This window comes from Danio rerio, chromosome 6, assembly GCF_052040795.2.
Source record: "Danio rerio strain M-AB ecotype USA chromosome 6, GRCz13ab, whole genome shotgun sequence".
Classification (NCBI taxonomy): domain Eukaryota; kingdom Metazoa; phylum Chordata; class Actinopteri; order Cypriniformes; family Danionidae; genus Danio; species Danio rerio.
The window spans coordinates 11,691,237-11,708,209 of record NC_141026.1 but is presented as its reverse complement, the minus strand read 5'-3'; the positions used below and the strand labels follow the sequence as shown (position 1 = coordinate 11,708,209).

The window sequence follows — 16,973 nt, the reverse complement described above, 5'->3', positions numbered from 1 at the left end:
GACCTCTGGCATCAACAAGGCATTTGCGCCCACAGAACTGCCGCTCACTGGATATTTACTCCTTTTCAGACCATTCTCTGTAAACCCTAGAGATGGTTGTGCATGAAAATACCAGTAGATCAGCAGTTTCTAAAATACTCAGACCTGCTCGTCTGGCAGCAACAACCACGCCACATTCAGAGTCACTTAAATCACCTTCCTTCTCCATTCTGATGCTCGATTTGAACTGCAGCAGATCGTCTTGACCATGTCTACATACCTAAATGCACTGAGTTGCTGCCACGTGATTGGCTGATCAGAAATTAGCATTAACAAGCAGTTGGACAGGTGTACCTAATAAAGTGGCCAGTGAGTGTATATTTAACTGAAAGGTGCTGTGTGAACGTTTTTGACTCTTCTAAAGCATAAAATACCATGATATGTTTGCAGATATTTAAGAAACATGCTAAGTTAACACTTGTTTGTCTGAAAAACAATGTTAAAGTCAGTTATTCGTCTTTGAGTGTGTATGTTCCATGTTGGAATGCTTGTCTTGTTTTGGTCTCTGTAACCAGCTCACTGCCGGTTTACCCAATATTTTGGCACCCTGCGTTGCTTTGACGGAAAATACAGTATATTTTATTTCAGTCGTGAAGGCTGCCTCAATATGTGCAGCTGAAGAAAATGTGACCTCCAAAGTATAGCAGCAGCCTCTACTAAAAGTTCAAAAAATTTACACGAGGTGATGATTAATTATCAATAACTATAAATATTACAAGCGCAAACATTAGCTGAGCAGCTTATACATTGTCAGGCTTGATTCTCAGGCATGCTTGGTCCTGTTGGTGTTTTGTCAATCTGGCAACCTAAATTAAGTTAAAAAAAAAATGGTCAAGAGGGGTGAAAAAACACTTCCTCAAAATTTTGAATGCAATCCTGGATATTGAGCTATTAATTTTATAATTATGCACATAATTAAATTACTTAAAGGGCTGTTATAATGGGGCCTATTTTACCCCTTTTACAAGATGTCAGATAAGTCTTTATAAGAATGTGTTTGTAACGTTTAAGCTCAAATTATCCATCAGATTAATTTTTATACAATGCAGAATATGCACGTTTGAGCTCAAGGCAAAGTGTAGCTGTTTTTTCTTTTTGTAGCCTGTCTTTAAATGCAAATGAGCTGGTTCTCCCCGCCCAACATTCCCAGTGTGTCTGCTTCTCCTGCATTATGTCAGTAAACAGCAGTCAGTGACAGAATCAGACACAGATAGGCAGAGATAGAGTTTATTAGTCAAAAACATAAGGTTATTTGATATAGTTTTTGTGGTGGATTTTATTCAAGCCTTTCTGAAACGATGAAGCCTGGTTTATACTTCTGTGTCAAGTGACCGGCGTTACTCACGGCGCAGGCAACGCGTGTGGCTGTGCATTTATACTTCTGTGCGCGGTCTCTGTTGGTCTGCATTAACACTTCCGAAACGCTAGTTGGCAGTCAGGTGTTAATGTTCCTCTGTGTCAAGTTTCTTCGCTGCTGTCTTGCTTTTCCTGAACACTTCCTGGATGTACAAGTGACTCAAACTCGCTCATTTTGAGGCAGGAACCGGCAGACGTGCAACAACTTTAATCATGAGGTAAACACAAAACAAAACTTTCCATCCGGAGCTCCTTCACGGGACTCCACACTTGTAAACAATCACTCGCGCCATTCACGCAGCTCTCGGTCCCGCCCAGACTCGTCAGCGCTACCAAGCCGACCAATCACAGAGCTTACACTATGTGTTGTTGCGACGTGTAGTTACATTTTTTGAGAGGTGCACGTCAGTGACGCCGATGGCCACGGCGAAGGGCTATGCGTCAGCGGCGTAGCATACGCCAGCGTTTGACGCAGAAGTAAAAATCAGCTTTAAGTCACAAAGTTTGCAGAACACTACACTGTAAAAATCGTATGTGCTATTTATTTACGATTATTGAACGTAATATTTTTACGTTGTTTTCAAGGCTTGAATTTCTTTAGCAAAAACCACGTGAATGAATCATGTGAAAATTACAAAATGTTTTGAGTGATAGATGATCATTTTAATATTATTAGTGAAATATGCTTTTATAATTAAAGCAAATCAACCACCATTTACTCAAATTTATTAATGAAAATTACTTGTTCATAAATATACAATTTATAATGAAACAGTGCATTTCACTGTTGTTCGGCCTCCCCGATTAAATGTTGCCTGATCATTGTTAAATATGACAATGCAAATAATTTGTTCAATTTTTTAAATATAATTCAAAATGAACAGAAGCAAATCAATTTCCAATAGGGATGGGTGGTTAAAAAATACCTGTGTATCCCTATATAAATTGTATAGCAAAACCTAAGCTCTTGAACAAGCTTGAACAGGATGTGTCTTTCTTGAAAGATTTTCCTTATTTAAGACAATGAAAATTATAAACTGTAAAAGTCTCTCAACATGCCCACTGTTGATCTGCTCCTTCAAATCACTGCCGTTGTTCAAATGCAAACATCTCAATCAAATCTGCATAATTGAGTGAATTTTCTTAAAATAAACGTGAGCCATCTTTCCTCAATTTTATTAGCTTAGTTGGTTTCTCAAATTAAGCCTAATAATTGCACTGGTTTGCTTAAAAAACAGTGAAATTTATCTCTTGATTTTATTAGCAAAATCTTCTCAACATTTTATAATAAATTCAGAATATTATTTTTATGCACAATATTTTTAATGACCACATCAATTTTTTTTTAAATTAAATATTACAAGCTTAAAAATGTTTAAACTCATTCTTGAGGTGCAGATGATCACAGAGAGATGGAACTGATCTTTTAATCCCAGTTTCTTTGTCAATCCTGTTATGGCATATACAAATAAATTTCAGGATATTTAAAAAAGAGACTGGTTGTGTTGATATCACTCCGATATGACAGTAGACACATTCTATCCACACCAGGGGCGCTCAACCCTGTTCCTGGAGATCTACCTTCCTGCAGATTTCAGCTCCAACCTTGAACAAACACACCTAAACCAATTAGTTTAGAGCTGAACAACACTTAATTTCAGGCAGGTGTGTTTGATATGGGTTGCAACTGAAATCCGCAGGAAGGTAGATCTCCAGGAACAGGGTTGGTCACCCCTCATCTACACACATTCTGTCCAAACAGCTAATAAAAGCTGATTTTGCATCATACTGTAGGCCCTTTAATGTTTTTAAGGCAATGATTTTTCTTGTTTTTTTTTTAAAGAAAAGTCAAGTAATTGGTTTGAAAGCAGCAGGTTTACTCAATTCTTAAAGTAAAGTACATCAAATTAATAACATTTTGTTGTTAGTCTAATAGTGCATGTGTCTCTAAACCACATTTTTAAATAATATTTTACATGTACATGAGACAAGCTTTATGAGAACTAAAATGTTACAGTATGCTTTCAACATTGCAGAAATTACCTTTTTTAATATGGTAATTCCCACATGTTGTCATTGCATGCACAGTATTGGATGCTGTGTGAATTTCAACACTTGCTACTTGCAGTCCGACTCAATCAAACCTATGTGGCTGTGTGAGACCACTTTAGTACAGTCATATGTCGTGGTTAGTTTAGAACCAGTGATTTGGGGAGTGATTTTGGCCTGTTAAGTGTGACTTGAATAGCGATGCGATGTTTCAGAAGTTGCTATTCGTGCTACAGATGGGTTTCCTGTTAGTGGTGTTTAAGCACCGCTGACTGCATAACAAGGTCAAAGATAACGGGGCGTTAAGGCAATGAGCGAATTTCAAATGGCATTTTTACACCCTTAAAGAGCACTATTTTAAAGCGATGCGGTTTCTATTTCCTATACAAAAAGCGAACAACTGAATCACTTCAGAGCGTCCTTAACTGAAGACTGTTAGCTAAGGGTCGACGCGAAGGTCACTTTGGGGAAGAAAGACTGTTGATCTGTGGTCATGTGGCCCGATGAGTCCTCGTGACTCATTTTAAAGCTAGATACAGCAGGAAAGTTCCAGTTAACTAACTTTTAAACAAAAAAATGAGGTTTTAGTATGTACTATTTAGTTCTAGATATATTGCTCACATTGGCATCTTGCATGTTGTAAGCAGATTTAAAGATTAAAATAGTGTTTAATAGCAAACATGTTAAAAGATTCTGTCTGCATTCTGCATTGAGGTACAGACTATTAAGGGTTTTTGCTTTGCATGAAGTGTACCAAAAATTATACGGGGATCAAAAGAAGTTTTCTAAATGAAAAGTCCAAAATGTTCACAACATTAATACAACAGCAAGAAGTGAATTGAATCCATTTTTAATCAGAGGATTTGATAAACCTAACATAATTTGCCTAAACCTTAAATAAATAAACAGTTGAAATCAGAATTATTAGGCCCCCTAAATTATTAGCACCCCTGTTTATTTTTTTCCTCAATTTCTGTTTAACGGAGAGATTTATTTAGCACATTTCTAAACATAATAGTTTTAATAACTCATTTCTAATAACTGATTTATTTTATATTTGCCATGATGACAGTAAATAATATTTGACTAGATATATTTCAAGACACTTCCATACAGCTTAAAGTGACATTTAAAGGCTTAGTTAATTAGGGTAACTATGCAGGCTAGAGTAAATAGGCAAGTTATTGTATAACAATGGTTTATTCTGTAGACTATCCGAAAAAAATCTAGCTTAAAGGGGCTAATCATTTTGACTTTAAAATTGCTTTTAAAAAAATCAAAACTGCTTTTATTTATAGCCGAAATAAAACAAATAAGACTTTTTGTAGAAGAAAAAATATTATCTGACATACTGTGAAAATTTCCTTGCTCTGTTTAACATCATTTGGAAAATAAAAAAAAAAATCAAAGGGGGGGGCGGCTAATATTTCTGACTTTAACTGTATCTATAAAAATATATTAATTGGATTTGCTCACTTTTTTGCTTGTAAACAATATATATGAGCTGAATTTAAACAAACAAGTTAAGTTGAGCATTACTAAATTTAATTTTTTTGTTTAAATTCAGCCCATATAAACTGTTTGCAACAACTTAAAAATGTGTAAATCCAAGGAATCATTTTGTTCAGTGTATTAATAATATTTTATCAGTGTTTATATGTTTTGAAAGCATTAATAAGCAAAATATTGTTTTACAAAAAAATTTAATAAACAAAATAATTTATTTTTTGACTATTCTAAGTTGAACAACTTTATTAATCCCACCAGGGGCAATTAAAGGGCAGTACCATCATGATACAACAAAAACATAAAGAGACAAATCACTTGCAAACAATATTAAAAAACACAATCCAGCAAGCCTCAAAATAACTTCATAAGTAGTACTTAAACCATTAAGAAAGGACCAATACAATTAAAAGTTTAAAATTTGCTAAAAAGTAAGGTTATAAAGCCTTATTGCCTCAGAAACAAAGGTGAATTTAAATCTGTTAGAAGAGCCTCTAATTCTTCTAAACCTTCTTCCAGAGGGCAACAATACAAAAAAGGCATCAGAGGATGGGAATCATCTCCTATCACACTTGAATTTTCCTTATGATTTGCTGTTCCTGTAGCTCTGCTAGACTCCGCGGAGGCAAACCAATAATCTTAGAGCAAGTCTTGACTTAGTTTTGAAGGAGATTTTTTTTTTCTAACGGAAAGGAGAACCAGCATAAAAAGGAAAAGCTTATTGTACTCTTAATATAGGTAGTATAAAAAAATCTCTGTGTATTTTGTGTTCTACACAGAAAGGGTTCAGTTTCCTAAGATCATACATTCTCTGATGCACTTTCTTAGTTACAACTTTTGAATTCTGTTGGAACTTTAATGTAGTATCAAAGATTGTGCCAAGATACGTTTATTCCTGTATACTTGTTTTCCATTAAAATACACCTGAGGCATTTCTTTCTAAAATCAACTACCATCTCTTTTGTTTTTGTGATGTTTAGTTGCTCAGCTGCTTTGCACCATTAAAAATCTCATTATTGCTGTCATTACAATCTGTATTTGTTAACAGGAATAAAAAAACTGTGTCATCAGCACATTCGACTATATGACAATTGTCCTCAGTGCTGTGACATTTGTTTACAATATAAAAAGGATTGAAGGCAGTACGCAACCCTGTGGAGTTTCTATTGATGTAAAAAGCATGTCTGTAAACACTCCATTCTACATGAGTCTAAAACATTTATGAGAAAATGTTTAAGAATATTGTTGGGGGAGTTTTACACTCTCAACGTTTTGATTTCTCCTGAAAATATCAAATTCTCTTTTCGGCAGGTTTCAGTGAGAGGAGGTGACGCCCAGGAGAAGAAATGCCGGTACCTCCTCCCCCTCCCCCTCCCCCGCCCCCCACCTTCTCACAGGTAAACACACACACACACACACACACTTTTAATAGGACGGAATTCACTGTACAACTTTTTTTTTTATGATAACAGATATAAAAATATTATCCTCATTGCTAGGACATGGCAGCAATCACAAATGAAAAATTTATGGATTACTAAAGAAAGCAATATGTGTGTTTTTTTTTTAACATTTATATCTTTCATCTGAATCGAATGACAGTCTGAAAGCTAATAAATCTGAATCTGTGCCCTTCACAAATTTCCCTGCAGTTTGTTAACTCAGCTGAGCAGAATCTGCTGACTGGATTTGTCTTTTTATAAAACATTTCCATGTGGAACTATGACAAAAATCAATACAAACGTTTTGTTGGGTATTCCAGCTACAGTGCATCCGGAAAGTATTCATGTTACAGCCTTATTCCAAAATGGATTAAATTAATTTATCTTCTCAAAATTCTGAACACAATAGCCCATAATGAGAATGTGAAAAAAAAGATTTTTTTTAATTTATGCAAATTTATTAAAAATAAAAAACCTGAAAAATCACATGTACATCAGTATTCACAGCCTTTGCTCAATACTTTGTTGATACATCGTTGGCAGCAAACATCTTCCACTTACGGATGTTGGAGGTCACAGTGCTCATTGAAACTTTCAGAGCAGCAGAAATGTTTCTGTAACCTTCCCCAGCCTTGTGCCTCAGGACAATCCTGTCTCGGAAGTCTACAGACAATTCCTTTGTCTTCATGCTTGGTTTGTGCTTTGACATGCACTGTCAACCCTGGGACCTTATATAGACAGGTGTATGCCTCAAATCATGTCCAATCCACTGAGTTTACCACAGGTGAACTCCAATTAAGCTGCTGAAACATCTCAAGAATGATCAGTGGAAACAGAATGTACCTGAGCTCAATTTGGAGTTTCACAGCAAAGGCTGTAAATACTTGTGTATATGTGATTTTTCAGGTTTTTTATTTTTAATACATTTGCAACAATTTCAAATAATCATTTTTCACATTGTCATTATGGGGTATTGTTTGTAAAATTTTGAGAAAATAAAGCTGTAACATAAAACAATGTGGAGAAAGTGAAGCGCTATGAAAACTTTCCGGATGCACTATATATATGCAGAGCATCATATTTTAATACAGCAAATGTCTGTGCTTGTATTTGCTTACAGGCCAACACGGAGAAGCCTGTCTTGAACAGATCAGAGCAGCAGGGCAGGAATGCTTTACTGTCAGACATCAGTAAAGGAGCCAGGCTGAAGAAGGCTGTTACAAATGACCGCAGTGCCCCCGTACTTGACAGTAAGAACTAGCCCCTTATGAGCTTACACTGTGGCTACGTTCTTGAACTAAAAACAACCTCAGCTTCATATTTTTGACCCCTGCACTGTAAAAAAATGATTAGTTGACTTCAAATAAGTGAGTTGGCTTCAAATCTTTAAGCAAACGTATCATGTGCATAATTATAAATATTAAGTTTAATCAACTTAACAGTTCCAAGTTATGACAGATTTACTTACAAGTAAAGTCAGCTTGTCGCATTTAAGGCAATGGGTTTCCTCACTTTTTTAAGCAAAGCAAATAATCACTTTTTGCAGTGTGTGTTTTCTTTAGAAACTATTTAGGGCTAACATTTCTGCATGAAAAACACTTGTGGTTTTGCTCTTCATTCCAAAATATTAAATACTTGTTTGTTTTGGCAGAACCCAAAGGTGGAGGAGGGCCTGGAGGGGGAGGCGGGGGCGGAGGAGGAGGAGGAGGGTTTGGTGGTGGTGGAGGTGGAGGAGGCGGAGGAGGTCTGGGTGGGCTCTTCCAGGGTGGCATGCCAAAGCTGCGCTCCACTCGAGATGGTAAGAACAAACACACACACACACACACACACACACACACACACACACACACACACACACACACACACATTTGTTAAACGTACTACTGTGTTTACTAATTCATTTCTTCAGCAGGGATTGATTATAGACATTTTGACTAGTCCCAGCTCCCCATACACTGCGCTCGACCCCTTGCACTGCAAAAACTCTCTATCTAGTCAAAAGTTTAAATTTTATTTCTAAAGGCAAAAAAATCTTGTTGATCTTGTGTTAAGAATAAAAAATTAAGCTTTTTTTTACTTTAATAAAGCTTAAATTTATGTATTCTGCCTACAAATTTAGTTCAATTACAATGAGATATAACTATTTACGACCAGCTATGTATTTTTAAGACTTAATTTCAGCTGTAATAACTTGTTTTAAGTTTGCCTATTAAAAAGGCTCAAGAATCGCACTTATTCGTATTTTATCTGTCGTAACTATTTTTAAAATTGTCTATTTATTCATTAATGTTTGTGTGGTCTTGATTTAATTCATACAATAATCTTGTTTTAAGGTTCGTTTCAAGACAGAAAGAGGAATCCTCCTGTTTATTTATTCTAGTTTTAAGAGACCATCACACAAAATCAGAAAGCATACAGTTTGAAAAGCTAGTTTTAAGATAATTCAACTAAATTCATTGCCTTATTTTAAGAATGTTTTCTTTATTAAAGCCTAGATGAGTTTTCTTGGGTTTCCCAGCATAAAACATATGCCAAAGTTGTTGATGGTTCATTCCGCTGTGGTGACCCCTGATAAATCAGGGACTAAAGGCTGATTTATACTTCTGCGTCAAGCGCACGCACATGGTCCAGCGCAGCCTTCACACGGCCTCATAGCCTTCGCTGTGGCTGATGTGGACACATACCTCTCAAAAAATGTAACGATGCGTAGTGCAAGCTCTATGATTGGTCAGCTTGGTAGCTGTGATGAGTGTGGGCGGTGCTGAGAACCGTGAGCCAGATGGAGCAAGTGTTTACAAGTGTCGAGACCAGTAATGACGCTCCAGATGGAAACTTTTGTTTTGTGTTTACCTTGTGATTAAAGTTATTGCACGTCTGCAGGTTCTTGCCTCTAAATAAACGAGTTTTAGCTACTTGTACATTAAGGTAGTGCTCAGAAAAATCAAAACACCCAAGAAGAAAGTTGACACAGAGGAACATAAAAACCCGCTGCCAGCTAGTGCTTCGGAAGTGTTATTGCAGAGTATGAGTATAAATGCACGGCCATGCCCAAGGCAACCACTGTGGGTCACGCCGATCACTTGATGCAGAAGTATAAACCAGCCTTAAGCTGAATGAATGAAATAAATGTTATAATCTTCCTGCACTGGCAGATAATTTCACTTGTTCCTAGTCTGTATTATTTATTATTTCACTTATTGCTCATATTTAAATGATTATTTTTTTGCATTGTGCACCAATTAGATTATCTGGTTATGAAATAGTTTGCTCTCTCTTTCAGACTCTGTGAGTGTCAGGCCTCCGGTTCTGCCACCTGTTGCTCGTACCACAGGTCCGCGGCCTTTTGGTGGGGGATCTGGCTCTGCCCCTCGTCTGCCTGTGCAGCGCAGTGAATCTTTTGATCCTCCACGGGCACGAATGACTCCACCACGTCCCGAAACGCCAGGAGGGCCTCCTCCTCCTCTTCCAAGTGCCCCCCGACCCTTCCAGAGCGGTACACAGAGCAGGGGGCCACCCGCACTACCAGGCACTCCCCGCTTCGGCTCTGCACCAACCCCTCCACCCCCAACCCTTCCTGGGCGTCAGCCTGCACCTCCACCAGTGCCAGGTGGGATAGGTCGTCCTCCATCAGTTCCTTCTCCTTCGACTGGTCATGCCGGAAGGCCTCCACCTCCTCCTGCACCTGGTCGGGGTGATGACCGCCCTCCTCCTGTTCCCCCTGCAAACCGCTCAATGCCACTCACGCGGGACAGCCCTCCCCCTCCACCTCCTCCATCAGCAAGCAGTAAACCGACTCCCCCTCCAGCTCCTTCTCCTGCCTGCTTGAGGCCACCGGTGAGTGCAGCTCCTCCACTGCCGCCAGGTCGCCCAAGCCCAAATACTCCAGATGAACATACGCCACGACTTCCTGAACGAAACCTGTCACTAGCCTCACATCCGCCCGCTCCTCCGCCGGGGCGATCCGGACCCCTTCCTCCACCTCCCTCCGAGAGACCGCCTGCGCTGGGCAGAAATGCAAGTGGAAGATCAGGTATTGAAGGAGGTGCAGGTTTTTACAGGATGATCCCAAAATCGTCTTTTTGGTCATCTGTATTTGTGTTTGCATCCACAGGTCCTCTTCCGCCTCCACCTCCTTCTGGCCGGCCAGGAGGAGGAAGTATGAGGTCATCGCCAGCTCCTCCCCCACCAAACAGACCGGGTGTAGAGACTCACCGTGGGGGCAGTAGGCCACCACTTCCTCCAGACAGACCTTCCTCTGGACCTCTGCCGCCACCTTCTGCACCTATGGGCAATGGATACCACAGTCAGCATCATATAGGTATGGGGACAGTCTTTATGTATTTAGTCATTCAACGGCCATGAATCCCACCTGTCTTAGCAGGGTGATTTCACACCTCTAGTTTGAAAAAGTCAGGAATGTGGGAGTGTCAGGGGAGGGAAAGAGGGAAGGGTTTGCATAAAAGAGTTTCAGTTTGGGCACGTGCTGATTTTCACAGCGGCAAAACAGACGCAGGGGAGAAAGACAGTGACTGTTTACATGGACATCAGTAATCAAATTATTTGCCAAATTCTTGATTTGTCGACTTTAACTGCAGTTTGGCACTTTCACTTTTATTCAGGAACATTTCATGCATGCCCCCCGTGACAAACGAGATATTGGATGCGAGGAACTGCTGGAAGAGTGTAGTTTTAATGTAATGTTTTAAACCACACGTGGAATGAGAGAAAAAAAAAAACTCTGAACTTCTTTGTTACTTAGATGCACTCGGTAGGTAGCATCAGAGAGCCTTGTGTGTACAGACTATCCTGTCATCCTATCCTGGTGAAAATCCTACACAACAGTAATTATTTGATTAAGCTGTCTACATTTGGAGAGCAGCATTTACAGCAGATCTTTAAGTCTATAATATTGTAGTTTTATTACTGTACTGTAAACTTAGTAACTAAATCATTTTGACTAAGATATGCGTTTAAAAACTGAAAGAGTACTGCTGACGATACTAACTAACTTTGCCTCTGAAAAACACTGATCGCTTACTTACCAAATTTGTAGAGACAGGACAATCAACACCAACTGAAACCGCGTCTTTTTTAAAAGGAGACGAGCGGCAAATCCGGATTTCACCATTTCCAGATGCAAAAAGCTCTCGGGTAAAAAATGTTCCTTTATAAACATATTTTTGTTGCGTGTTAGTGACCGCTGTAATACACACGTGAGTCCAGACATCCAGTCTACATGCTGGAATACACACAAGGATCTAATCGCCGTGACGCAGCTTCAAAATATCTTTTCAAACGGGAGGAATGAATTTGCTCTAAATTATTTAAAAACAACAAATTTTCACTTTTTAGTGAAATGTATGCATCCTAATTATGTTTTTAGCGACGTGGGACACGTATATGTCAACATTTCAACAAATGTGTTTTGGTGTTTTGTGACCCTTTAACCCTTGTGTGTCATTGGAGATGCTTTCATCCACTCTGGGGGGATTTTTAAGGCTTAATTTGGCCACAACTTACTCTGTGTTTCAGAAAATGGAATGTTTTTTTGTGAAAAATCTTATTTTGACATATTTTGGGAAAATGCTTTGCATTTTTATTTTATTTTTATTTTTTTACTCAACAATACTCTCTGTTCAAATTTATTACCCTTTCGTTATGTTGGTGGCTGTTTTTGCCCCATTGACTTCCATTATGATGACATTTTTGATTGCAAAGCCAATATAATCATACATTCTTAATTGTTGATGGTTTTCCCTGTTGGGAAGAGGAACAATTTTTGATTTTTACTGTTGATCATTAGTTGACAACATTAACCCCATAAATAGCCTGTGCAAAAAAAGTACTAGATGCAGAATTCAGAGAAAAAGCCCAATACAATATGTTACTCTGGGGTGTTTTGGATTTTTAGTGAACGAGAAGATTCACTTCACCCATTTAAATGTTAAATTTTGGTTTCAAATTAATAAGAAAGTGGTCCTCCCAATGCTGATATCAACCTTATTCTGCGATGTGGAAGTGCGCTCATTTTAGAACTTCCAATTCAGCTGCATATGGTAGAAATGACTAGGAATAGCAAACGGTCAAACTATTTGCTCTAAAAACAAGTGTTTGCATGATTATACAGACAAAGCAGAATCATGTAATAAGAAACTATCAGTTTGCAACTTCAAGCAGCATAACGAGCTGTTTTAAACATCTAAAAAGGAATGGAAGTGAATGAAAACGGAAGCCTCAAGCCAAAAACATTTAAATGGCTGTGCCCGCCCATACGCAAAGAATAAGGTGAATAGGGCAGCTTTTACTCTAGATATAGGAACATGACTGTGAGGATTCATCTCAGGCATTAAACCAGTAGAAATGGTGTTAGACATCAACATTGGTTTCTGGTCCCAGTTCCAAATTATTCCAAAGTTGTTTAGATCTGTGCTTGCTAGTTACAGACAGCTTTGTAAAGCATCTTCTTAGAGGCGTTGTATGACAGTGACAAAAGAGACTACCTGTTAGTAGTGGGTGTAGCTGAAATATCCAAACCTGCTAATTGCAAGGAGGAACATACTTTAGGCCATTTAACATAATAAGCCACTGTTGCTTCCTTTTGGACAAACAAATTTTTGCACAAAGAACCAGTAGTAAAAATATCTCTACTCATACTGTCAGTGTTGGATAAAGTTACTTCTAATACAGTGCTCAGCATATATGTGTACACCCCCACAAACGTCTCATTTAAATTTATTTTCTATAGGATGCTTTATTATATTTGCGCATATACATTAGTTCAGTCAGTACTGAAGCCAAATCTGGAGCTTATCTAACAAAATAACTAGTCCAAAAATTAATAGCCTAAATGTATATGTTAGGGAAAAATATTCAAGAAAATGTTTAAAAGAGCAAAACTTTTTCTCTGCAATATTTTGCTTGACTTTAATTGTATTATCTTCCCATTCCTAAAGATGTTCTGTATAAAATATTATTTTAATAAATATATCCTTTTAATAAATCTGTTTTGTTTAAATGCACCACTATATAATACCCATATTCACTGAGAAATGGATAAAAATATTTGAAATGGAGTGGACGCTGAAATGGAGAATGGGTGCTGGGCACTGTATATTATAATGATAAGCTTGTCTTAATCTAAAAAATGCTAAAATAACAACCCATACTTTCACTTTCATTTCTTAAAAAGGATCTTTACCCAACACTGCTATACTATGTGAAAACTATTTGCTTCCACAATAAAAATACAGACGATTTGTCAAGCACACTACACAGTTTCTCTGCTATTGAATTGTCTATATTATTTCTCTCTGAAAATAGTGATAAAAAATTCAGCATGAAAAATTGGTTGTATTTTTTTTAAACTGTTTACTGGTGTCTCATAATTGTTCCGAAATAAATGTGCATTACATTTACATCACACACCCGTGTACCTATAATACATTACATAACCTAACCTAACGTACTTAAAGAGATAGTTCAACAAAAATCTTCCACTTGTTATAAGCCTGTTTCTTCTCAGATCTTATTTTGTGTTTAAAAAAAATAGAAAATCTCAATTTTAAGGAAATAAAGATTTTGGGGTGAGCTATCATTTTAATGAAATATAAATTAAAGCACTTTTGCGCAAATATGCCACATTTCTATTTTTAAACGTTACAGTTTACTGCATGTCTCAGATGTTGTCAGTAGCTCATATACTAACCCTGCCATACTTCAGGAAGTGTATACAACATATATTCTAAAGGTGTGTGTGTTTGATTTGTTTCTTCAAGATGAATGGGAATCACGCTTCACATTCCGGCCTGTATCGGATCTTCCACCCCCAGATCCCTACATCCCCTGTCAAAAGACCTACCCCAGCAAAATAGTGCGAAATGAAAGCCGAGGTAACCAATCCCAGTCATCTTATTCCCTTTTTTTTTGCTGTGCACATAGACAAAGCTGACCCACAGCTGTCGCTTTCCCATGCCAGTGAATGTTTTGAATAACTCTCAGCACAATCGTGGCCTTATCCATTTGTTTATATGCCTACGTGTGTGTTTCTGTCTGTTTCAGGTTCAGGGAAGAAAGAGCGAGGAGCACCTCCCCTGCCTCCTATACCTAGGTGAAAAAGAAAAAGGCCTGACAATCCTTCCCTTTCCTGATTTTCTAAGTTTCTCTGGAACTGTTTGTTTCTGTGATGTTGTTTTTTCTGCCAGAGTAATTCATTAAAATATATATAAAAAAATCATGTATAAAAGAAGTATAAAAACAGTTTTCTGTTAAAACACCCCTTATTCTATACAGTTTTGTTGTTGTTTGCTTCAGAAATGATTCTCAATTGCTATTTTGCCTGTCGAGTGATGAGTTACAATAATACTAAAGCTAAGTTTGACTGTTTTGTTTTTGAATGAGAAGAATTGTTGTGCCATTTATTGTCCCTCAGGGACATGCTGAAAGTTTTAGGAGTTTGTCACTTCTACTGTTTCGATGTTTATGTCTAAGCAATACACTTCTCAAGGATGTAATGAAAAAGTTATAGGCCTTTGGGTGCAGGATATCGTCGTATTTCGATGAGTTTTGGCGCCCTCTGGCTGTTTTTTATACAACAACACAGTAGCAAATTAGCATCTACTTTATAAGCTTCCAATGGCAGTAAAATCAGGTAACTTGAACAAAATGTCAGGTAACTTGAAGTGGCTGACTGAAATGCTCACGTAATAATATTTGATAGAAAAACGTTTGCTTTAGTTATGTGGTGATAAAGGACAAAAAGTTAGACAGAACACTGAATGTTGTGTGAATGGTACTAGCATCAGATGTATTAACATACAACTCCTTATGTGAAATTAGGAGGGACTGAATTCATGGAGAACTGTAGATGGCCATTATTAGATTTATAGATCACTCAAAATCTAAACAATTTCTCACCAAACTCAAGTGGTTCTTAGCAATTTATGAATTTCGTGTGTTGCACACAAAAAACAGGATAATCTGAAGATTTGTTCTTGAGGGAAAGCAGCCTTTTCATTTTTAGGGGGGTGAACTACGCCTTTAAATGCTCTGCAGATCATTTTAACAAGTCTTGGAGCTGACATATGACTATTCCTGATAGATATAAGCCAAAAATGTGTTTAAAAAAATGTTGTATGCACTTGCTTATGTTGCTAATGTTAGCTCAGTATTACGTTGCCTTATATGTATATTTTTCAGATGTTTACTATTATATTTTACAGTGCTTGACTTAAAGTATAATCAGACAGCGTATTATACCTTGAGCTGCATTTAATTTGTTTTCTTCATTTGTGTACTTGTAGTGAAAGAATCAAAAGTCCAGGTTAATGCTGCCTTTTGTTTGTTTACATGGGAATGGCCTTTAAAGAAACATTAAAAAATCACTTAAACAAGAGAGAAGCACAGCCAAAAAAAGACACAATATGTGGCACCAACATTATTATTAAAACTAAGGCATGATTTATTATGTTGTGCTTGCAAAGATATTGCGGTATGATCAAAAGCTTGCGATGGTTCACCCAGAAATGAAAATTCTGTCATTTACTTGCCCTTCTCTTTGATTTTATTTCTTCTCTTGAAAAAGAAGCTTTAAAAATGTTTGAAAGCAGTAGTCATTGACTTCCATAGTATGTTTTCTATTAATGTCAGTGGTTACTGGTTTTCAAGTTCTCTTGAAAAAAAGCTTTAAAAATGTTTTTTAAACCAGTATCCATTACTCCATAGCATTTCTTTTTTTTAATGAATGTCAGTGATTACTGTTGCTCAACATTCTTCAAAATATCTTCTTTTGTGAAAAAAAAAACATTTGAGGGTGAGAAAATAATACCAGAATATTCATTATTGCGTGAACAATCCCTATAGGCTAACATGGTACGGTAATGTTCACTTTGTGCCTTAATATAGCTACAATTTTAGTTCATACAACGTTATGTTGTTTAATTTGTATTTTTTACTATACAGTAATACAAAAAAGAGCTATTCTTGTGTGCCAAATGTGCTGTTTTCTAAATAAACATGCAAGCAAAGCTGGATTTTGTATTTCATTTTATTTAACGCTCATTTCTATGCGTTTCATTTGATGTGAAGCTGTTTTCAGTATGCTGACTGCACACAAATGTTCTTTGTATGTTTTGTTGTTGTTTGATTTCAGTGCACTTTTTTTTCAGAAATTCTGAAATAAATTAAGAAAATGAAACACACTTCATTCAAACAAGAAATACCAGGTAAACAATGCCCTAGAAGATTCCCTCAGTACTAATACTAAAATGTCATTTACTCTCAGTTCTCTTACAAACCTCTTTGATTTTCTTTCTGCTTTTGAAAAAGAAGCTTTAAACAAATGTTTTTGAAACCAATTGTTATTAACTACTATGCATGTCAGTGATTACTGTTGCTCAACATTCTTCAAAATATCTTCTTTTGTGAAAAAAAAACATTGGAGGGTGACAAAATAACGAACAATCCCTATAGGCTAATATGGTACGTTAATATGTTCACTTTGTGCCCTTATATGGCTACAATTTCAGTTCATACAACGTTATGTTGTTTAATTTGTATTTTTAGTATACAGTAATACAAAAAGAA

The 16,973-nt window shown here is 37.0% G+C and overlaps 1 protein-coding gene across 5 annotated transcripts in view; it reads left to right on the top strand.

Annotated features, from left to right (window-relative positions):
* The window catches only part of wipf1b (WAS/WASL interacting protein family, member 1b), a 34,030-nt gene extending 17,610 nt beyond the window's left edge, over nt 1–16,420 (top strand). For all 5 annotated transcript variants that reach the window (XM_087256807.1, XM_087256803.1, XM_087256806.1 and 2 more), the window contains 7 exons: nt 6,262–6,347; nt 7,513–7,642; nt 8,044–8,190; nt 9,673–10,422; nt 10,504–10,710; nt 14,168–14,281; nt 14,451–16,420. In XM_087256807.1, the coding sequence (XP_087112933.1) occupies nt 6,297–6,347; nt 7,513–7,642; nt 8,044–8,190; nt 9,673–10,422; nt 10,504–10,710; nt 14,168–14,281; nt 14,451–14,503 (1,452 nt within the window). In that variant the 5' untranslated portion in view covers nt 6,262–6,296 and the 3' untranslated portion in view covers nt 14,504–16,420. The remainder of the gene's footprint in view (nt 1–6,261; nt 6,348–7,512; nt 7,643–8,043; nt 8,191–9,672; nt 10,423–10,503; nt 10,711–14,167; nt 14,282–14,450) is intronic.
* Nucleotides 16,421–16,973: the final 553 nt, after the last annotated feature.